The sequence below is a fragment of the Henckelia pumila genome, chromosome 1, assembly GCF_033568475.1.
Source record: "Henckelia pumila isolate YLH828 chromosome 1, ASM3356847v2, whole genome shotgun sequence".
Classification (NCBI taxonomy): Eukaryota; Viridiplantae; Streptophyta; class Magnoliopsida; order Lamiales; family Gesneriaceae; genus Henckelia; species Henckelia pumila.
Window position 1 is genome coordinate 124,277,518 of NC_133120.1, and position 23,533 is coordinate 124,301,050.

Below are 23,533 nucleotides of genomic sequence, written 5' to 3' on the forward strand. Positions count from 1 at the left end.
ACCATATTTTTATAATTAAAGGATTAAAGGCGTCATGGCAGCACGTTTAACAAAACCTTAACGTGAATTGTTTATAACATAACTACAAATTGTATCAAAGACCGTCATTCAATTGCAAATGCATTGGCATATCCAAGAAAGCTTGCATCACTTACAATAACACACAAAAACCAGTACCAAAAGCATCAACCACAAAAACACAAAAAAAAAAAAAAATCGTGCAGCAGCATATCCACAAAAGCTAGATACAACAGCATCGTATCCACTAGTAGTTTAATCTCCAAACAGCATCAGCTTCTTCTACGTCAACTCTTCAAGTGATGGTGTGTTGTTATCTTCCATTTTTTGCACCATGCCATAATACAAAAATAAAAGCATAAGAACAAAACCATCAGCAACAAACCAATATTTAGTAATGTAATGTCTATGTAATAGTTTGAATTAATATACACAACTATAACTAATAAACAGGGAAAATATGAGTCAAAACCTGCAATAATATGAGTCAAAACCTGCAATTTATCGATGTTTTTTTGCACCATGCCATCAGTTTCCATGAATATTTCCCTACAAAATGTAGAAAAATTTAAGGACAAAACATATTTTTAAAAATTTTAATGTTATTTGATAAAATTGTTTACTTGTGACGAATGAGGACCCCCAAAATGATATGGAAAAAAATTCATCTGACCACTTGGATATAAATTTGGGTTACCCTGCAGTTAAAATACAATTGATGTAGGTCTGAAAAAAAAAATGAAATTATTTGCTCCAAAAAATAAAACTATGCAGTATATATATCATGAATATTACCATTCCATGGGAATATTGAGACAAATGTTGAGTGTATCCAAATGGAAATTGAATTTGAGATGAAACGAGAGGATATTGTGATATTGTCAAATTCGAGTTTTGTGACGAAATATTGTTCATTTCTTCTGTATTGGTTGCATCTTGGGAATTTTTCCCCTTTCTTTTCGATCCTTTTGAACCTAACAAAACCAATAAAATTACAAAAGTCGTGTTAGATTAACCGTATTACAAATATATGAATAATTTTCAAAACTTACATGAAATTTCAGCTTTTCCCTTTCCTTTTCCCTTTTTGCTCTTCTTTTCCCAGTGTCGTGTGATATTGGCATTTGTAACTCCTTTTGCTTTGGCAGTAAGTGGGTCACGTATCGGTTCTTCATTTACGTGACCATCATTTTGAATATCCTCACATGGTATCTCATCGTCTAAATTCAATGTCTGGACGAGGTCGGTGATTTCATCTTTCGCAGTGTCAACCAATCTAAATAATATTGTTCTTGCATCATCATGAGATTTGCTCAGTTGAGTTAGATCATAAACTGATCTTATTATTTGGTTGACAAAAACCAATTCAGATACGTGACCACCAATACCAGAACCACTATCTTCAAAAACAGATTTCTCTCTATTTCTCACATTCTTCGTCCATCTTTTCAAAATATAACGGTTGGGCAAAACAGTTACATCCATAGAGTTAAACACCATCAAAACATGCTTACACAAAATTCCCATTGTCTCAAACTTATGACAAGTGCACTTTATTTCTTTAGTCAGCTTATTGAACAACACACACCTCACCCTAGAGTGTTCATCATGAGATTTTACCTTTATCTCAATCCAATTCCAATCATTATCATAACAAGATGATGCCTCAACATTTTTGCAATTCAACGAATTAATCAATTCCATTTCAAATAACTGATATATGGAAATCGTATACACATCGGCAGCATGAATCAACAATGGATGATTTTTCAAAATCTGTCCTGGCTTACCATGACGACATCGGGTATCCTCAGCCTTCTCTTTCTCTCGCCATTTATTTTGAATCTTTGTATAATTCATCACAAATTCATACAAAGAAATCGTTTTATTACCTGCTTTTTTCAACGCTCTATTTGTGGCCTCGCTCCTCGAAGTAGCCAAAAGTCCAGCACTAAATTTTTCATTACTAAAAGCAGTGGCCCATTTGCTCCTAAGTTTATACATCCCATTCAACCATTTATGACTATCCAAATTATATATACAAATCATTTTTCTCCATGTCACCTCAAATTCATCCTCAGATTCACAATAATTCATGCACTTATACCACAAGTTTTTAAATGCTGAATTGCCATTTAAACTACCAAAGTGAGAAGGAGCATTTTGATTTATATGCCATTGACATAAACGATGATGTGATTGAGGAAAAACTGTTTCAATGGCATTCATCATGGCTTGACATTGATCTGAAAATATAGTCTGAGGTTGTTTCCCATTCATAGAATCAAGAAATGTAGTAAACAACCATTCAAAAGAACTTTCCGTTTCATCTGACAAAAATGCCAAGCCAAACATCACATTCTTCAAATGGTGATTGATACCAACAAAAGGAGCACATATCAAATTATACTTATTTGTTCGGTACGTTGTATCAATCGACAAGATATCACCGAAACATTCATAATCAACTGCACATCTATAATCCCTGAAGAAAAAGTTCATCACTCTATCATCATCATCCAGTTGCATATTCCAATAAAAATAATTCTCATTGTTCGTCTTATTCGTAAAGTATTGAATAAGTGTAGTGGCATCTCCATTCTCAACTTTGGTGTGTTTTTTCAACCGACTCATGTGATCATATGCATCCTTCCTAATAAAACCTAAGTTTTCAGGACCACATGCTTCATTTTCCATAAAAGAGACAGCACTAGAGACAGGAATTCCAGCATTCACCATGGCTTCTAAAGTAGACTTTTTTGCATGTGAAATATTTCGTGCTGATCTTAACAAGTAAGATTGATCATGTGCAAACATCTCATGATTATGCTCCTCCACAAATCTACTTACCCTCCATTCACCCTCTTTTTCCCTAGTAATTTTCAATTTGGCCTTACAATTAGTTCTAGTGATCGGTTTCTGATAAACTGCAACCTTTTTACTAGATCTTTTTTCATCTTTCGAACCTTCACATGAACAATTAAATTCCTTTGACTGAAGTTCATTTGTATGTGAAAAACATCGTTGATCACCCTTCCTCACACTAAATCCCTTCGCATGTGCGTATTGACAATACAACAAATAAGCATCTTCCACACTCTTCACAATCTGACCCACTTTTAATTTACTCTCTAAAACATCGGTAATAGAGTTTTCAATTTGTACCTCATTCTCTTGCACGGAAAAATCAGGAACTTCACCTTGCATATTTGGAATATCCCCAATTTCGACTTCTTCACTGTAGTCTCCCTCCAGAACTTCTAGTGAGTTATCATCTTCCATTTTCAAACAAGAATTGCAACTGAAATGAAACAAATAATTTAACCATTGTCATTTTGTATAGCCACAAATATTAAACAAAAAAATGTAATCAAATAATTTCACTGTTAATTTAAAAGATACGACATTCTTACAGGCCAAATGCTTCGAAGATATTAAAAAATCGAACCTGTCCATATACATAATATATTGAAACTTTGTTCTCAACATGTACATAAAAAAATTATTAGATTCATGATTGTGAAACAAAGAGATTAATTGCTTCAGTATTCACAGCAATATAAGTAATCAATAGGCTCATGTTCGCACACATAAGCAAAACCAAACATCAATTAAAAAATTGTTGATATCATAAGAAATTCAAATATCCATGTTCGCACAGATAAGCAAAGTTTAACAAATCTAAGCCATGCTTCGAGAATTATACAATCCTAGTCTTTTACTCCAAGACCCAAACACACATCATCCCGTTCGAGTTTGATACCAAGAATTTCACAGTCTAGATAAAACACAAAACTCATGTATTATACATACCTAAGAAAAGTTTAACAAATCTTGGAGATAAGGATGAGCTGACTTAATAAGAATCAATTAATCAATTCTAAGATAAATGTCACTGGACATCAATCCAAATTCCAACACCTAACCGATTTCACTTGTTCCCTGAAAATTTAAGCATTACAACGTATATAACTCTAGGGGCATAGAAAAGAAAAACCCAATAACCTATATTAATATTAGTCAAAACATTAATTTTTTCAAAGACTTGCCTTGATCTAGAACAGCAGCATGTACTGTGGGAGCAGCGGCGTGCCGACGTGCGTCGGCGTGGCGGGGGGCGGTCGTTCGTCGGTGTGGTGGCCGTGGGGCGAAGCTATGTGACGAGAGAAAAGTGTAGGGGGCCAAAGATATATAGTGCAATGTCGGACTCAGGGCGGCAGCGATGGGAGACAGTGTCGGACTCAGGGCGGCAGCGGCGGAGCGTCAAACTCAGGGCAACAGCGGCGGCGTAAGATGGTGTCGGAGACGAGAGATCTGGGCTGTGGGGAGAGAAGAAAAAAAAAGCGGCCAAAATTTGAATTGTGTGAAATATTGGTTCCCTTTTCACGCGTAATGTTTAACCATGGTTCATGTACAGTCAAGTTTTTATTAAAAAACAAAACAAAACCCACTTGCCACGTGTCAAATATTGAGTGGTTCACGGCACTACCTTTAGCGGTAGCATCGAACCAGCCCGATCCAAAGTGACAACATTACCTAATACATCGAAGGACTATAGTTGTCAATTCACACGTCATATATGTATGTGTGTGTATATATATATTATAGAAACGATAATGTTATTCCAGTTGAGCTCAATGAGCGAGCTTTGGAGCCCGAGGCGATGACATATTCGGAAGTTCAATTCAACAAAATTATTATAAAAGTCCTCTATTTAAGCATATTCATATATAAATTAACTCCAATAAAACTCCAGAGATGCACACACAATACATTAATATATGTATTTATATAAATTATTACAGCTTGAGAAGCTCAAAAACTAAAGTTATAGAAAAGAGTACACCACACACACATGTTTAGTTTCAAATTAAGTTAAAGTTATTGAAGCATGAAAACATGCACCGAATTAATTAAACACAAATTAAAGGGCTTATTTCTTCATGAAATCTCCGGCCATCTTCATGAAACCCGCAGCGCCGCCTTCCTCGCCGCCGCCTCCGGAGGGCTTGTGCAAGAAATCTCCAGCCATCTTCATGAAGTCGGCAGATCCGCCGCCACCATGTCCTTCGCCGCCAGACGGCTTGTTCAAGAGGCCCTCCGCTTTCTTGATGTAGTCCCCGGCGTCGCTCTCCGCAGCGTCCTTCACAGGTTCTGTGGTGACAGTGGTGGATGCTGCGGCGACTGTTGTGGTCTTCTCTCCTCCGGAATCAGCGACGGTGGTGGTGGTGGTGGTGATGGTGTGAGAAGTACCGTACTGGCGGAGGTAATCCTCAGCCTGGTCAACGTACTTCCCAACCCCCTTGGTCTCGTCCATCTTGGCGTAGTCGCATGCACCGCCGAGTAGATCGGCGGCGGCGGAGGCGACCTTGGCCTTGTCGTACTTGTCCGACTGCTCGTTGCCGAACTGGGCTTGCGCCGCCTCCGCTACCAGCTTGGCGCTGCCGAAGAGGTCGGGCTTCTGGTGGTGATCGGGATCGGTGGGCTTGGATTCATCAGATTTAGCTAAGTTTGAGAAGAAATCCATGGCGAAAATGGAAAGCAAAAGATGTATGTTTTGTGGGGAAGAGTGGAAAGGAGTGGGAGTGGATAAATAGAGAAATATCACAGTTGAAAACGTTGTTGATTTCGGACGCGATTATGACGCGTTTGGTCTGTAGGTTTTGGTTTTCTTTTTATTTTTTTTAAGATAAATTATATATTTTTTAAATATTTAATATTAATATAATATATAATAAGTTTTAATCTTTACATATTTTATTATAGAAATAATTAAGCTTTCATTTCCGTCACTCTACTTTAAGACATAAATAATTTTTTTTTTTTTTTTATAAATAATTTTGAGCTATGGGATACACCGCCGTCCCTCACGTGTGCATTTATTGATCATAAATGTGTTGAATTACTTGCTGCCTCCTAAATATATTTGGTTTCTTCTTTTATTTTTATTTTTATTTTTATACATATTAAAGATATAATTGGAAAGGAAATTTTACGAACATATTTTATATCTTATCTTGATTTTATTCATTAAATTATTGATTGCACATTTTTAAAAAACTTTGTTAATGTTAATATAGAAAAGAAGTATAATTTCAATATAAAAAGAAAATACAATTTAACCAACATAAATGACATAGGTAGTGTGGATTTTGAGATTGAGTCTCTTTTAAAAATATAAATAATTTATAGTACAAGAAAATCAATATTGGAGTGTGGATGGGAGGTGGGAAGTGTTGATATAATGATATATCTCGTGAGCTATATATATATATTAAATGCCAAACGCGCCGTTTGTGTATTTAGCATCATCTAATATTGTCGGCAAGAATAATACAGTGGTGGATATCAAAGGAGATCATGCTTAAGCAAGAATATGCGAATCATATTTTTTTAACGAATAAATATAGTGAAATTGTATTGTCCATTGGTTATATATATAATATCTAATCTATATTATAAAAGATGTGTAGGTTAAAATAACTACGTTGGGAACACCAAAATAATTTATTCCAAAATTATCATTTTTTAACCATTATTTTACTAAAAACTTCCCACTAACTCCATGATTTGTTTTTTTTTAAGACTTTTTTTTACACACACAATTTCACAATTTGTGTATGCATTTTTTACTAGTTATAATAATATTGTTGCGTAATAAAGAGCATATGCTATGAAATATTTAATACTTACTTAATATATACAAACATAAATTATTTTAATTCGCAACCTACTTCAATCCCATTCAAAGAATAGCTGGTCTCTTGTCAAAGAATTCAATGTTCCAAGAAACAATTTTAAATTTAAATCCATATGCAACAATATATGTTTGTATTAAAATTTAATATAATAGTAATAAAATTGTAATATCAAAATTGAAGTAAAATTATGAGAAAGTGAATTAGAATATGATGTTATGATAAAAATAAATGCATCTTTTAAAAAAAACTATATCATCAATACATATTTGATTATATTTCTACAATAAAAATATGAGGAAAAATACAATTTTGGTCAGATAATTTTGTCACATTGTAATTTTTGTCATCTATATTTTCATATTTTAGTTTTAGTCATACATGTTTGATTTTTTGTCAATTTTAGTCCTTTTTTTTATTTTCACATCAGTGTCACATCAGAAAAATGACTAAAATTACCAAAAAAAAAAATATAGATGATTAAAAATTAAATATAAAATATAAAGGACCAAAATCGCAAAAAAATCGACTTATAAGATCAAAAAAGTAATTTTCCAAAAAATTATTATTCAAACAACCCAATTATATATATCTTTATATCTTTTAGTCAAGCTACTGCTCATAGCGCATTAGTTTCTTCATATAGCATGAAAAGTCAAACTCCACACAGGACACAACTTTTAACAAGTTATTAAGACATGTTTGATACGAAAAAATGAGATAAGAGTGAAATGATTATTCATATCTCATTTCTTGTATTCTTATGTTTGGTACTCCATTCGTTTCAATTATATATTCTTGTTTTTCACACAGATTAAGAAATTTATTTAAATAGTACTAAATTATACACAAACTTCTCATTTTATCCTATTTAATGTATTCAAAAAATGATTGCATAATTTTCAAGATGTAGTCAATAGAGATATATTAGTAAAAGAGTATAGAAAATATTAATAAATATAGTGTAAGACTATATATATATTTGGGATAAACTAAAAAGAAAAGGTGATATACATAATCGGGACGGAGAAATTATGATATTGACATGAAAATGCTCATTTCAATACGAAGGGTTATTCAACTAATTTTGGATGAGGTTTCTCCTGTGTGTATGGGCTTTCCAGTGGTGTCTTCAATTTTTCGATCGGAGCTCCCGTTCGGAAACGCCCAATTTTCGATTGGGTTAGTGAGTTCGCCGTCCGAGTTGCCCCGATTCACACCTGTATTGACCGAGTCTGTCACGATGGCCACCGGTTCCGTGCTCCCCTCGTCGTCGCCGGTCGTCGGTGGTGCTCCGGTGGGTGACTAGCGGGTTGACTCGGCCGAGTCACTGAGTCAGCCCACTGTGGTTGACTCGACAGTCAACCCTTCGTGTTCGCCGTGTTTGATTGATCCAGTTGCTGGTTTGGCTCCTCCTGTGGTTCCTAAGGTCTTTTTTAGGGATATTGTGGCGCCCTCGTCTCCTAGTTCGCACAATTTGAGCTTTGATGGTGTTGCGGACCCGACGATTGAGGCCCTGTCTCCGACTTTACGTGATGGAATACCCGAGATTTTTTTTTCCGGATCAGGTTATTTCCTCTTTATCTGAGCCTTTTAAATTTTCTCTGGTTGGGAGGATTTCTGGGAACAGGGGTGTGACTCCGAATTGTGATGTAATTGCTGCTATTTCTCGTATGGGTTTGAAGGGTTCCCATACTGTGAAATTTCTTCCTCGTGGTTTTCTATTTATTAATTTTTCTGCTGAGGAGGATTATCTGTTATTTTGGGGTCGTCCTGAGATTGCTATCCGATCTGTCAAGATTCGATTTTCTAAATGGACTCCGGAGTTTAGATTTGAGGAGGAGTCTTCAGTGGTGCCTATTTGGGTCAGGTTTTCGAATTTGCCCCTTCACCTTTATGATAAGAAAAGTTTGTTTCCGTTAGCAAAGATCCTTGGTAAACCGGTAAAGATTGATGATATCACTTTTGACGGTTCACGGGGTTCGTTTGCTAGAGTCTGTATTGAGATGGATGTGCTACTGGATCGTATTGAGCAGATTTGGGTTGGATGGGGGGATTTCTGTCAGACAGTGGATGTGGTGTATGAGAATGTACCACATTTTTGCTCGCACTGCAAGTTGTTGGGTCATTCCCTAGAGGTTTGCTCTCGGAATGGCCCATCTCGCCGTAGGAGACGACCTAGAGGCAAGGGTAAGTCTTCTCAGGTTCCACAGGTTTCTGCCCCGCCTCCTGGGGGTCAGACTCAGGGTAGTCAGCAGGACTTGGTTCCTCCCTCCAGTGCTGGCATTTCGACTGATGCGGATGGGTGGTCTTTGCAGCAGGGTAGACAGCGGCGTCCTCAGGTACAGGGCCGTGTGCTGCCCCAGTCTTTGAAGAATTCATTTGAGGCCCTCCGGGATTTCAGTGAGGATTTGGGTCAGATTTCTTCTGCTATTGGTACTAGCTCTGCTTCCGACTCGCAGTTGATTATAGAAGGTGAGTTTGGATAGGTTGTGGTGGTGGACTTGGCTACACCACAACCTGATGTTCCTGCTGCTGTTCAGGGTTCGGATTTTGTTACTCCGGCTCCTGTTCGATCTCCCATGATTGATGTTGTTATTGATAAGGAAAAGAAGGTGAAGACTATGGCAGCTTCTCATGTCCCTGCGTCTCACTCTCCTTTCCTATCTGTTCGTACGCGCTCTCAGAAGCGCTATGGTTCGCTGACTCAGTAGCGCAGACGGAGTGCTTCTTCTGGACGGCCCCTTGAGTTGCTGTTTGATGGGAGGTATCGTAGTGGGCGTTCTCTGCAGGCTTCTCCTTGCTCATCGTTGTTTTGATTTGTTTTTCAGGGCTCTTGTAGTTTGTTTGTTTTATGATTTGATATGTATTTTGGACTCCTGTAGTCTTTTTTTTTTTTTTTATGTTTTGATGTACTTTTGCAGCCTTTGGAGAGGTCTTGGTCTAGTCCCCCTCTCTCTCTGGTGTTCTGCTAGTTTGTGTTTATAAAATAAGTGGCTATGCCACCTTTCTTCCAAAATATATATATATATATATATATATATATATATATATATATATATTATTGTGATTTAAATAATAACACTAATAAAAAATATTATTATTTATATATTACCATTATTATTAAAATAATCGTAAATAATAATAATTATTATTATTAATCATTATATATTATTATAAAATAATAACACTTTATAGTAGTTATTATTTTTATTTTTAATTAAAAAATCATTTGATTATTAAAATAATATTACTTATTTCAGTATCAATAATTGGAATGTAATAAAATTAAAGGTTAATTACATATACCTCCCATGAGATTTATCAAAATATTATAGTTTACGTTATGTTTTTAAAACTAAAATCGATAAAATTAACCTAACCTAAATATATTTTATTAGGATATCAAATATCTGAGTTTTAGTGTTTGACAAAAAGTACTTCTGAAACATCTAAGACTCTTTAAAATTAAATGCGGAATTTTTTTTTTAAAATAATAACAATACATATATGCCCATACATATATGTATCACATTTAAAATAAAATACTACTTCTTAGTAGTAACTTAAATAAAAATAAACAAATAAATAATTAAAAAGGGTTTCATGCATGAAACAAAAATAGTAAATAATACATGTTTGAAACTCTCATATGGGGAAATAATAAAATAAAAATATGCAACTTGTTTTAAAACTCAACGTCATAAAAATAAATGTATCTTAAAACATCATCTAAAAACTGCAACGGTCACGGGGCCACTGTTCCGTGAGCTCATACATCCTCACCACCGGTAGGAGCTACATAAGTATCATCTGACTCACCTGCACCATATAAGCGTAGTGAGCCTAGGGGATCAACATGTCTAAACTTGGATATCAAGGTTTAAAATAACGCATCACATAATCATACTAATATATATACATGATACATGAGCATGCATGAAAACATTTTTCATAACATAAATGCTGAATCATAAATCTTAAGCATAAACATCATCTTTCTTCATCATACATAACATAGTTGAGCATGATATTTTTGAAACAGTCTATGGTCCTATCCGTAAGTGTGACGCTTATCTCTGCCGACTGATCAGTCTCATGAACCAACGTACGTGGCGGTGATAAATCACCTCCTATGGTAGTAAACTACCTCATAAATCATATGGTGGATAACCACCCTTATGTCACACTACTTTAATTTCCATCATGAAAATATTTTATTGCTCAACACATTCATAATCATAAGTATGTAAAATTTCATGAATGCATGCACTGAAAATTTCTCCTTGATATATATTTAATTAGTTTGTCATAATATATACTTATACTTAAAATATTTTCATGCACTAAAATAATTAAATATATATTTCGGACTTAGGGATTTTTCATGGTTTCGGTCCAGTCTGCTGGTCTCTCTACTAAACCCCTTAACTGACTTAAAGCCCATTATCTAACTTAACCCCATAATTCATAAATAATTTTAAAAATTATAATTTTTACTAAAATAAAATACTTAAATGTTACTGGGCTTAAATAAAATATTTAGGCCCATTAACTAATTAATTCATAAAAATTCCTGGACTGGCCCAATAAAATCACTGACTGACCCAAAAATTCCTATGGGCCCACAAGCCCATAAAAATCATCGGGCTAACTTAAAAATAATTTTAAAAGCCCAAATAAAATTATTTGGAGGCCCAAATAATTTTATTTCTAATTAATTGGCCCAAAAGCCAATTAAAACATAAATTACTTAAAAATTAAAAGACTCGAGCCCGGCCCACCTATCCCAGACCCGGACTGACCTAACCCGACCCACTACACCCCAGACCCAACCCGGACCACCCAGACCCGACCCAGCCCAAACCCGTTACCCCCCTTTCCCCCTCCCTCTCGGCTGCGTGCAGCAGCCCTTGTAGGGCTGCTGCCGCACCAGTCCGGCCGCGACCAGCCGGACCGCCGCCGGCAGGACCTTCCCAGGGTCCTGCCGGTTCGAACCCGGCCCTGGCTCGGCTGGTTCATGGCCTAGCATGAACCAGTCGTGGCCTCTTCTCTAGAACCCTAAATCTGTCATGCCTTGACCCATCTCGATCCCAGCCTTGAACGAAGCCAACTCCAGCCCTTAGCCAGACCATGGTTCCCTTCCTAGGACCCTAACTCACCTCTGACCCGAACCCCAAGCCCCTGGACCGAGCCATGCTGAATAAAAACGTGAGCCATGCCAAGTAGACACTCAAACATGCATCAAACATCCATAAAATTGCATAATTTCAAAATAACCATATGAAATCTGAAAAAAAAACGTCATGCATGATTAATAGCTTATATGGTGGCCAAAAGAAAGATTTAAACATGCCTTTTTAATTGATTGACGAAGGTTGATGCGTATACGGGTCTCCGGAACGACGAACCGACCAAAATCTTCACGAACGAGGTTTGATCGGCTATGGGGCTGTGATTTTTCTGAAGAAAGCGTAAAGAAAGGTTGGAGAGGAGGATGGAGCCGGCTGTTAGGATTTGGAGTAGATTAGGGATTGATTTGTTTTAAATTTTGGTAGATAATAGGTTTTAAAAAAAGATATTACTAATAATATAAATATTATTCCATAAAACTAATATTTAAAAACCCCTAATAATAATAATAATAATCTGATGGGAAATGCTAAATCCCGAAATATTATAATAGGGAATTTTTAAAATTTAATAAAGGTCATTAAAATTACTTATTTTGGCTAAAAATCAACCCTTAAATAAATATATAATTAAATACTAAAATTTTCCTGACAAAATACCTTAAAATATTATTTTAAGGCTCATAAACTCATAAAATATTTTTGGCTAAGAATTTTGGTATCTCGTCCGTCCACGGTCCCGTCTACGCGATCAAAATAATAAATTCCTTAAAAATCTAGAATTTCCATAATTATGGGTTAAATGCTAAAATAAATTAAATCATGCATATAAATCACATAATATCACATAAATATATTTAACCCTTAATTAAAAATTAATTTCTCCTAATTATGCATGCGAATTTACGTTTTAAAATTTCCGGGTGTTACAACTTCAAACATCAACTTGATATATAAACAATTGGAAGCAGATTAAGAAGCAGAAGCAGAAGTAGAAGAGAGAGCATATCAGATCAGAAGAAGTAAGAAGAAGAGCAAATCAGCAGATGCTCTCCATGAACCAGTTAAAGCTATTAACCAAAGGTCTCTAGTACACTGATTAGACTCATATCTACGCAGCCAAAGTGTACCTTCTTACAGTGAACTAAAAGAAAAGAAAACAGTTAGTTACCAACGGATGTATTTGAATCAAAGATGATCGTTATATTGCACTTATAAATAGATACCACAGCCAACAGAAGAACGATTCGGCTCACAAAAACTCACAATCACATACAATATCAAAGAACTACTGAACACTTTCAGCTGTTCATATTCACACAAGAAAAGTTCAAACGCTTACATAGAAGATCATACAGAAGCCGAACAGCACCAGCACGCGCATCAAGTCTATCAGATCTTTTAGGATCAGCTAAGTGTTGAGTTGTACAAATGTTGTATTTGTTACAGTTGAGTTACTGTAAATCTCTGTAATCTGATTTCAGTTGAGGCTGAAACCAGTAGAGTAACTAGGAGTCTCAGCAGTAGACAGTGGGGTAAGTCCTAGCTGAGGTGGGCCATTGTGTCAAAGTCTTCTAGTGATACCTTTTGGAAACAGAAGAAGAGGTGACGTAGGAGCAGTTGAGTCTTCGAACATCCAGAAACAAATTGTTGTGTTGATTACTTTCTGTTGAACACACACACACACACAACTAGTAGAGTCATCTGATGCAAGTTCAATCTCCCAGTTGACCTTTTTCCGCACAACCGTATATTTGTTGGTTGACTCTCGAAGATCTAAGAGAAAAGTTGACCTTTTTTCGTACAACCGTATATTTGTTGGTTGACTCTCGAAGATCTAAGAGAAAAGAGAGTTCAACGCACAGCTAACACTATTGAACTCACTAGTAGTAGTCAGCTACTGCTTCATGCAACAAGTTCTAGAATAGTAGCAGCTCACTACTCGTTTTACCCCAGCAGCAGCAGCTTTTCGATCTTGATATATTTATAATTTGATTTTTTATTTTTAAAATTAACCAAAATTTTATCGATTTGTTTTAAAAAATACATCACATAAAATATAATATTTTGAGTTTTAACATTCAAAACCAAAATAAAATTTTCATTTTTGGTTCAATTTTATTTTTATATTATTTTTGTATTTTTTTCCTTAATGTTTTTTTTAAAAAAATTCGTACATTTAAATTTTAATGCACAAAAAGTGGTAATTGTAAGGTATCTAAAAAACGCTGGGGAGGTATATGTAATTTTTTAAAGCTAACAGATGTAAATGTATGCTTGATATAAACATGAGGGGAGGTATATGTAATTTTCAAAGTTAGATAGGGTTTTTGTAATTCTGATAAACCTCAAAGGAGATATATGTAATTAACCCTAAAATTAATTATTATCACAATTCTATTTTTATTTTACTTCAAAGTTGATTTCATTTCAATGTATCAATCATGCTCTTAGTTTCTTATATGAATGGTATCATTGGGTTATATAGGGATTTTCAAAACAAGTGTTAGGTAGTAATAATTGTCGGAACGAAGATCAAATATTGATATTTGGGTTTGTTGTATGATTCATAACATTGAGTTATATTATTTCTACTAGTTATAATTTTTGGCAAAGTGAAAAACACTCGAATCTACAATTGGTTTCATCGACAAGACGAGTTCAATTCACGTGGATTGCAAGAATTGTAATTATTGAAAATGAGATAATTGGAGTGCAATAAATATTGCCCCTGCCGAAAATATTATCAAACTGAGGCACCTAAGTTGCTGCACAAATTAAAATATTTTAGCTTTTGAAAGTGCAAGGGATAAGTGTCATAAATATTCTAATTAACTAGGTGTTTAGTAGGATCAAAAATTAAAAAACAATGCTTCGAAACTACCGAAGAGTTCGGAAGGTCTGAACTACAGTTCGGAAACACCGAAGTGGCCATTGTTGAGTTCAGAAGCCAAGGGAGGTTCGAAGGTCCGAACCCAAGATCGAAAGTTCTGATCAGAGTTAGGTCATGCAGTGTGTGAGTTGTCAACCCCACACGGACACGTGGGGATCTCGAACTAGAGTTCGGAAGTTCCGAACTCAGGCTTTCTCTTAGGTGTCAAGACGCACAAGACACGTCAATACATGCATTATATTGGAATGTCCGAAGGAAAATTCGGATCTTCGGATCAGAGCAGTTCAGAACGTGGTATGCACGCGCAGTTCGGAACGTCCGAACTAGGGTTCGAAAGGTCCGAACTTTGCCTATAAATATGCCATCCGAGGATCATAATTATTGCCAATTCACAAAGCTTCTCTCTCAATCTTGGTGTTTCTTAGGGCATTTCCAGCCTTATAATCGAGGCTTAGGCAGCAGCGAGGTGCTTCCGGGGTAGCAGCGGAGCCGTCTCCAAGAGTTGGAGCCTTCGACAGCAAAGAGCTGACGACAAACACATGTGTAGTTCAAGATACCTATTTGAATTTGAGAGTATATATTATTTTAGTTAAGGTTTTTAGATCAGTTTTAGTGATATGATAATTATTGTCTTGTAGACTTGGATCCTAGACTTGTTTTGCTAGGACTGCCTTAGAAACGTACGTAAGTACTGACACAGATAGCCAGCGTGTATGTATGCTTATATGTTGCATTTATGTGCCTTGATCCATGTTTTAATGTTTTATTATATTATGTTGCATGTGCATATTTATGTTGACCCATATCTCATTTGAGATAGTCTTTCGAGTAGGATAGCTCAGCCCTATACCTTTATTATATTGTCGGACACCGGGAGGTGCCGTGATGACAGGAACTGACGCTACAGTGATGTTGACGAGTGTGGGGAGCTACACAGGAGAGTTGACCCCAAATTGTACTGCACACTCATTATCGCCTAGACCGAGTAGGACTTGATAGTTGACTATTACCCAGCCATTTGGTGCATCATTTTGGTTTGTATACTCGTACTTTATGTTCTAAGTCTTAGTCGCTCACGTCTTTGTTGTTATTTTTTGGACACCCTATTCAACGGGGCAGATCTTAGGTTGTACGAGGCCGGTAGTGATCCGTCCCAGATCACTAGTTAATCAAAGCTTAAGCATGCAAAATAACTTAAGAACAATTTATCAGAAAATCCAGTGGAAAAATAATACAACTAAAAACTATCGGCAAGTATACAACCGGTCTCAAAGCAATTACTACAATGTTATACAACCCCATCGAATAAAATACTAAAATCCCATAATGGAAACCTGATACAGTACAATCCTCCCTGCTGAAGTTCAACGACTGCTACCACTCGGTCCGTCCAACCTAAGCTCTGTCCCATGGAATGGGGTGTCCAGAACAAACACCGAGGACGTGAGCTAACAACACCTAGTACAAATGTATGACTATACACATGCTATGAATATTAAATGCAAGTGAAGGTTACCGGAAACCTATCTATATAGAATCCTGCTCAATCAAACGCGCCACGGTATGTAGTATGCTGGGCCGTCGCATCAGAAAGCACTCCATATCATAAACCGTGGACATAACCGAATCCAAAACCATGGCATCCATCCACAAAATATAATGGGGCTGAGTGACCTCTATACAGGTTATAACAATGGTAAAAGTCTCAACATGATAATGCATGCAACATAATATCCGTGACATAATCAATGCATATATCAATAATTCCACATAAAACATGCAAACATAGAATATGCATACTCAACCAGAGTATCTCGGATAGTACGTCCGTACCTCAATATAAACAACCTAGTGATATTAGCTCTCTAGTCCAAGCCTATAGACAGATAATCATCGTATCACTAATCGTCAACTAAAACTTTAATTAGACTAATAGCTACTCGCTAAAGCTAATCAGAGTCTAGCGATATACCTGCATTCGTCAGACCTTTGATGGTGATGACCTCAAAACCTAGGCACAACTCCGCTACGATCCTGGTAGCGTTTCGCTATCAACTGACGTCTGAATTAACGCCCAAAAACCCAACGAGCTAGAAACGAGAGAGAAAAAATAGGAATGAGCAATTGAAATGAAACACTCGGCCTCCTATTTATAAACGATGATCGGAGCTTCCGATCCCAAGTTTGGAACTACCGAATGCACTTCGGATCTTTCGATCGTGCTTCCGAACTTTCTCCTCCGAACGCGTATCTCTGATTGGACAACACGGCTGCCGACAGTAGTTCGAAACTACCGATCTCTAGTTCGAAACTTCCGAACTTCCTCAAGTCCAATCACCCAATCAAAACACATACCTTGTCTGAATGTCACAAGATCGGAACTACTGATATCAAGTTTGGATCTTCTGAACTACCCGGAGCTTCCGAACCCCATCTCTAGCTACAGAAGGGATCAGAACGTCCGATCGTGCCCTTGCTCAAGTTCGGATCTTCCGAAGTCCCAAACACTTGACATATTTCGGACCATTTCCGAGCGTTCTTAATCCGATTTTCAACTCCTTAAGTTCATTTGATGATCTCTTAATCGTATTTAAGCATTTGGTTAATTAGTTAGATTAGTAGTCGGGCTATTACAATTATTGCACCCTAATAAACATGAAAATAGTGGATTTGAAGTTTATGATGTTATTTTTCTAAACAACAAAATACATTTAAATATATTTGAAATTCTTATGTCCATGCATAACCTAAATTCATTCGGTTAATTCGAAATCCAAAATTTTATTACATTAAATCATTTCTATCTTTAGTGAAAAATATGTTCATCCTTAAATTTTATTATAGTTTTATTTTCTTAATTTTTTTTATTAGTTTTAAGATTTAACATCATCATCATCATTTTTTTTTTTTGAGAGAAATCATTGTTATTAGGCTAATTTGCCTTAATTTATTTCATATGAATTTTTTTATTCATATGATTTATTATCATTCTTTTCTATCAAAAAATATTATTTAATTAAAAAATCCTAATTTTTCGTTGCTAGTCTTATCGCTTACCGCTTCACAGGGGAGACCACTCTGTGAAGAAACCATGGCTTCCTCTCTGCTAGCGTCTTCTTATCTGAAACCATCCCCTCCGTCTCCGAACGTCGTTTCTACCACCAAATCTACGGCCCCTTTCAAGCCATATCAAGCAAAGTTCTTGCCATTCGTTTCTTGCAGGAGAAAACTCGAGCAGCAGCCAATTTTCATTGTAAATGCCCAAGAGTTGGTACACTCTCCATCCCTCGTTCAAATCATGCTTCAGAAGTCTGTGATCGCTGTTGCAGTATCTCTTGCTATCGTTTTCTGCTCCGGAACAGGTGATTGTTTACCCTTATATCGTGTCGTTTTTATGCACTTCGTTTATGCTACATGGGTTTTTTTAAAAAAAATTGCATCGGGTGTGTTTGTAGAAAGTTCCAAATGTATAAAGTGTATGCTATGTGGAGTGTTAGTTGGCAGCGAGCAATTCTTTGAACTTCCTGTCTAATTCTTGTTTTGGAAGAAATTGAAATTTGAAGGTAATATGAATCGAATGCAGTTGTTCAGTTTGTTTGAAATACGTAGGGTGAAATTTTGAATATAATGTGCAAACCAATTACTCTATAGATAGAACTTTTCACCTCCAAAATAAGAAACTTTAAATCTCCCCTCCTAAATTTCGAGGTTCTATAATCTATACTGAGCATCGGTTCACCAGGATATTTGAGTTTGTGAACAAAACATTGTGATTGCTTATTTGCTTCACTTGATATCAATAGATGCCATGTCCGTGCGGTGATTAAACTGTCTGGTATTTGCATACAAGAAGTTAGCTTTAATTTCAGATAGTACATTATGAACATGTTCCCACGAGTGCCAGTAAGTGCTAGCTGATCATGTTCTACTCTTGACGACAACATTTATTGAAGTTGAATTTGTTTGTCTGGCGGGCGGGCGGATGATTGTTTCTCTCTTTCATTTTTATCAAAGTTTTTGTTGAACAAGATGCCAGTTTTCTTTTCACTTACATATGTTGCAACGATCCTGGCGTAGGTGCCAGCAAATAATAAAATGTGTAGTTTGCAGCTCATGCTGGAATTTTTTCGGGACTCTCTGGGATCGAATCAGTTCCTGGTCCTCAGTTGCCTTCCATTGATTTTTTATCCCGCTATAACGGTATGTATTGTCACATTTCAGTCTCATTCCAATGGAGCTAGTAGCTACATAAAGCTTTGTTCATGAATTTACGCCATCTTTTTCATTATTTCAGAGGAAAATCAGAAGAAGTATGCTGAAAACGACGCAAGATTCAAAGAATCTCCCATCCTCAAAAAATTACTGGAACAGACCAAATTAAACAAAGAAAAGTGAGCATTCTTCATCTCCTACCTAGTCTTTTTACATTTCAACAACTACAAATGAAGATACCAAAAGTAATCAAGATCGATTGCTTGTACATAATTAATGTAATTACACACGCATGATTGATTTCATCAAATCACCACTACCAAGATTATCCCTTTTTAGGGACTTCACTTTAATCAGTGAAGGAGCGCTGAAGATAAATCTTGGTGTCGGATTTTGCAAGATAAAGGATAAATGGGTTCAAACCAAATCCGATAAATTAAAGGCGCCAGCCAAATATGAGCATTTGCATTAATGGCAATCATATAATATATATATATATATATAAATTTGATCATGGTGTTATTTTTCAGAAACCGGCAACAAATTCTGGATAAGTATTGTGTTCGAGGAGCTGAATGGGGAGTTGGAGATTGCTCTGCGGATGCTATGTCTCCGGAAGAACGAGACGGGTTTATTTCCATGCTGAAGAAAAGGGCTGGAATGGAATAAAACATAGCAGTTGTATTTACACATGTAAATTAGGTGAAGTGTTAACAGGCTGTGCTAGATCAGAACAAACATGCGAACCTTCATTATATTGCATGCATCTGAATGATATATATACCATTCAATGAACAAAGATTTAAAGAGTTGGACTTGTTCTTGCTAAAATTGTTGCTACATGATTCACTTAGAATTGCTATTTCGACAGAAGAATGAGATTTGGCATGCACCATCGGATTTCAAACAGGACGAAGCTAGATACTTTTTCGACCGGGGAGAGTTTTTTTCTCAAAACTAATAATCGTTAAAAAACCGAAAATATAATGATAGTATTTCCACAATAATACAGTAATACTAACTAGTAAGTTTGGCACATGCAATGCGTGTGTAAAGAAATATTTTTTGCCACGATCATTTTTTTATTACTTCCGATCAACATGTTATTGGAGAAAAAAATCATTTGAAAAATTAGAAGTCAAATGAAAAATACGATGAAATTGAAAATCCGTGAGGATAATTGGAGTTAGTGCCTAGTGGATTAGTTAATTTATGTAGTTTTTTTGTTTAAAAAAATGTGGAAGAAGACGTGGATGGGTAGTGGGGTAATAAGTGGAAAGGTGTGAGATTGGGGGAATGAAGAATAAAATATTAGATAAAAACAAATACAAATGTGCGAAACCAAAGGGTAAAATGGTCAAGAAAACATGGTGTCCCCATATTAGATTAAGAGAAACGGTTTCTAAAAGGCTCTCAACTTTTATAAGATAGTGTAGATAATGATACGTATTATATTCGATATATATTAAAACTCGATTCTAAAAAAATATAAATTACAATGAATTGTTTTAAAATATTGGAAACTGTTGGTTTAAATTAATTATACAACAATCAGAACTCCTAAAACTTTAATTATTTTATCAATGACAAATTCTTAACAACCATTATCTTCCATATCATTTCTAAGAATCAATTTTCATATAACTCGTAACCAAGCGGATCTTATGCAAGAGCAAGCCTATTAGATTTTTTTTAAAATGACTTGATTTATATGTAAACAGAGACGGAACCATGATTTTTTTTTTCAGTGGCTAAATTTTATATGCAGAAAATTTATAGAATAAAAGATTTACCAAAATATGAACTATACATATTATGAAATCTTTTAGTCTCTAAATTTATATATCATTTAGTCTTTTCATATATTTTTAAATGTATCAAATATCAATATCATAATAATGATATTTTTATTATGTTATAGTTTCCTAAACTTAATAGAATATTATATTATATTACAATAATTTGGGTTTTTTTTAAAAGAATTAAGCACATGAGATCTAATGTACCAATGAAAAAATTTTATGTTATTTTTAATTAATTATATTGAAGAGTTAACTTGTTTATATTATTTTAAAAATATGGTATTTTTTATAATTCAATACACATTATTTTCGCTTTATTATGAATCAAAGATGAAATTAGTTCAATAAATAAATAAATTTAATAGATTTATTATTGTAATGTGAAGAGATAAATCTGCATATTGAAAATTAATTAGAATAAAACTTATATAGATGTCTAATTTAAATACCGAACAATTCATACCATAAGAAAATAACTACTTCACTAGTTGTGCTATGATAATTAAATATTATTAATTTTATTTCTCGTAAAACTTACTATTATAAATTAAATTTATATGTATTATATAATTTACTATCCATCACAATATAATTGCTAGACTTTGAAATTTTTAAAACTTCATATGAAATTGTAGTTAGCCCATATCAAACATTTGGATGAGCCCAACAGTAGGTTCGTCCCTGCATGTAAATTTTTTTTTATTTTGTAATGATTTTTTTACAAAATAATAACATATATTTCATTCAACATTTTTTAAAAATATATCTGAAAATTATTCAAAATCAATAATTAAATACGAAAATATTATTCGAGTATTTTTTTTTTTGAAATAACCAAGACATATAACATTAAACCAAATCCGGCAAAATTACAGAGGAAATCAAAGTAGGATAGGGTGTAGCCCTTCCTAATAGACCTGACATGAAAATCGCTTTTCTAGCCAAAGCATGGACAGCCTGGTTCGCTGATCTAAACAAAAAACAAAATGACAAGATGAGAAATCCATAGCTAGGATTTTACAATTTTATACTATTAAGCTTAAACTAAAAGAATCAGGCTCCGAATTGTTCAACGCTTCAATCACTAGCAGTGCATCGAATTCCACAATGATATGCAAATATTCTAAGCTTTTAAGACAACTATGAGCTTCTCGGATACTCAAGGTTTCAGTCACCGTGGAGTCGAAATGTCTCTGCAATTTACTATGTGAAGCAACTATCACTACGCCATTATAATTACGAAGAATGCAACCATAACCAATATGAGGTTGTCTTTCAATCACAGCCGCATCGACATTACACTTCAATTAATACATGATCAGGAGGCTTTTTCCAATTTCGGAACCCAATCTATGTAGGAGAAATAGAGGGTTGTGCGGAAACCTACTTAGCCATTAACAATTGAGAGTGGATATTAAAAGCTGATTGAAAAATAACAGTAGCTAACTTGCACCTTCCATTTCAAACCACGTCATTTCAATTTTTCCAAACACAACACAAAATAGTTGCTGCTAAATCAATCTCGTTATGCTCACAATGGTTAACTAAATGGTTCCACCAAGATGATATGGACAACAAAGAAGAAAGATTACTAACTAGTGAAGAAAAACACCAGTCATTTCTTACAAAAAGACAAGATAACAAAGCATGAAAATCGTCCTCTGGTTTATTATGACAGAGTGGGCACCACTCGACCCATCGCCACCCTACGACGTTGTAACGTTTTTTATACTCACTAAAATTTGATGGTCCGGATTCGATTCAAGCCCAAAGCTTCAAAACGAGAACGAACATGAAATCAAGCAAATATATTAGAGGGGCCGGGAGGGTATCTCGGCGTAGCCCCTCCAATGCTCAAGTCAGAGACGTGAACAAATAAAATAAAGAAGAGCTTGAACGGCCCTAAAAAATGAGAGTGAATTAACTACAAATGAAGAGAGCAAACCTGTATTTATAATAGACAAAGTAGGAGACCACGAATACTTTGTAGGGGACCACGAGTGTGTAGTTCACGCGCCTTTCCTTTAGAGCTCACCCTCGAAAGACAACCCAAGATTCAAAACCAAGCTTACCATGGTAGGGCTCGTCCACCCTAGGGGTCGCCCACCTTAGGGGTCGCCCACCCTAGGCGAGCCTCTCCTCTACTTCCTTCATCTACACTCTCTATATATAATTTCACATCTCCATTCTAAAGCTTTTGACTCACCTTAGAGACCCTATGCTAGGGTCCAACTTGATGGGTCTCTCCCTCACCCCTGGGGAGCCAACATACACCTTGTTCAACACTTCCCTCATGTGCCAACTCTACCCTTTAGAATGAGACTCAGACTTTAGTCTTTGGTTATGAGTTTTCATTGGGCTCAAACATCTGATGAGCCCACTCATAGGGTATCAGCTTTCAAAGTCGGCAAAAAAAAAAAAAAAATTCTCCAAATGAAGTTTCTGATCTTTGTTAAATTCTAAATATATTATATTAAAATATAAAAAAGAATATATTTGTATAAAACATTTTACTATCCCAATTTGACATAAATTCTTAGGGATTCTGAAACTATTACTGTGTCAAAAAGGGGAGAAAACTGTAATTTTACTTTATCTTTAAATATAAATATTTAAAAACAAAAACAAAATTGTTGAAAAAAGAAATTGAGGGGCTGGTGGCAAATAGTCCCCACCCCAACCCCCTTACTTAACCCGGGAAGATACCAGAGCATATTATGATCATATCAATAGCCGCTCCCAACAAGATTTTTAACTCTGTGCTACTAAAATAAAAAT

At 35.3% G+C, this 23,533-nt stretch overlaps 3 protein-coding genes across 3 annotated transcripts; 1 reads left to right on the forward strand and 2 right to left on the reverse strand.

The window, feature by feature from the left end:
* Positions 1-546: 546 nt before the first annotated feature.
* Positions 547-3,300, reverse strand: LOC140873932 (protein FAR1-RELATED SEQUENCE 5-like). Its single transcript, XM_073277213.1, has 4 exons — positions 1,071-3,300; positions 814-992; positions 642-716; positions 547-567 (listed from the first exon to the last, which is right to left on the reverse strand). Exons 1-4 carry the CDS (start codon positions 3,298-3,300, stop codon positions 547-549), a joined length of 2,505 nt encoding a protein of 834 aa, XP_073133314.1.
* A 1,477-nt stretch (positions 3,301-4,777) lies between these two features.
* LOC140874604 (uncharacterized) lies at positions 4,778-5,598 on the reverse strand. The gene has a single exon (XM_073277920.1). It carries the CDS (start codon positions 5,543-5,545, stop codon positions 4,952-4,954), a length of 594 nt encoding a protein of 197 aa, XP_073134021.1. The 5' UTR covers positions 5,546-5,598; the 3' UTR covers positions 4,778-4,951.
* A 12,201-nt stretch (positions 5,599-17,799) lies between these two features.
* Positions 17,800-19,768, forward strand: LOC140876057 (uncharacterized). The gene is made up of 4 exons (XM_073279912.1): positions 17,800-18,103; positions 18,852-18,941; positions 19,036-19,132; positions 19,484-19,768. The coding sequence occupies exons 1-4, from the start codon at positions 17,833-17,835 to the stop codon at positions 19,620-19,622; spliced, it is 597 nt and encodes a 198-aa protein (XP_073136013.1). The 5' UTR covers positions 17,800-17,832; the 3' UTR covers positions 19,623-19,768.
* Positions 19,769-23,533: the final 3,765 nt, after the last annotated feature.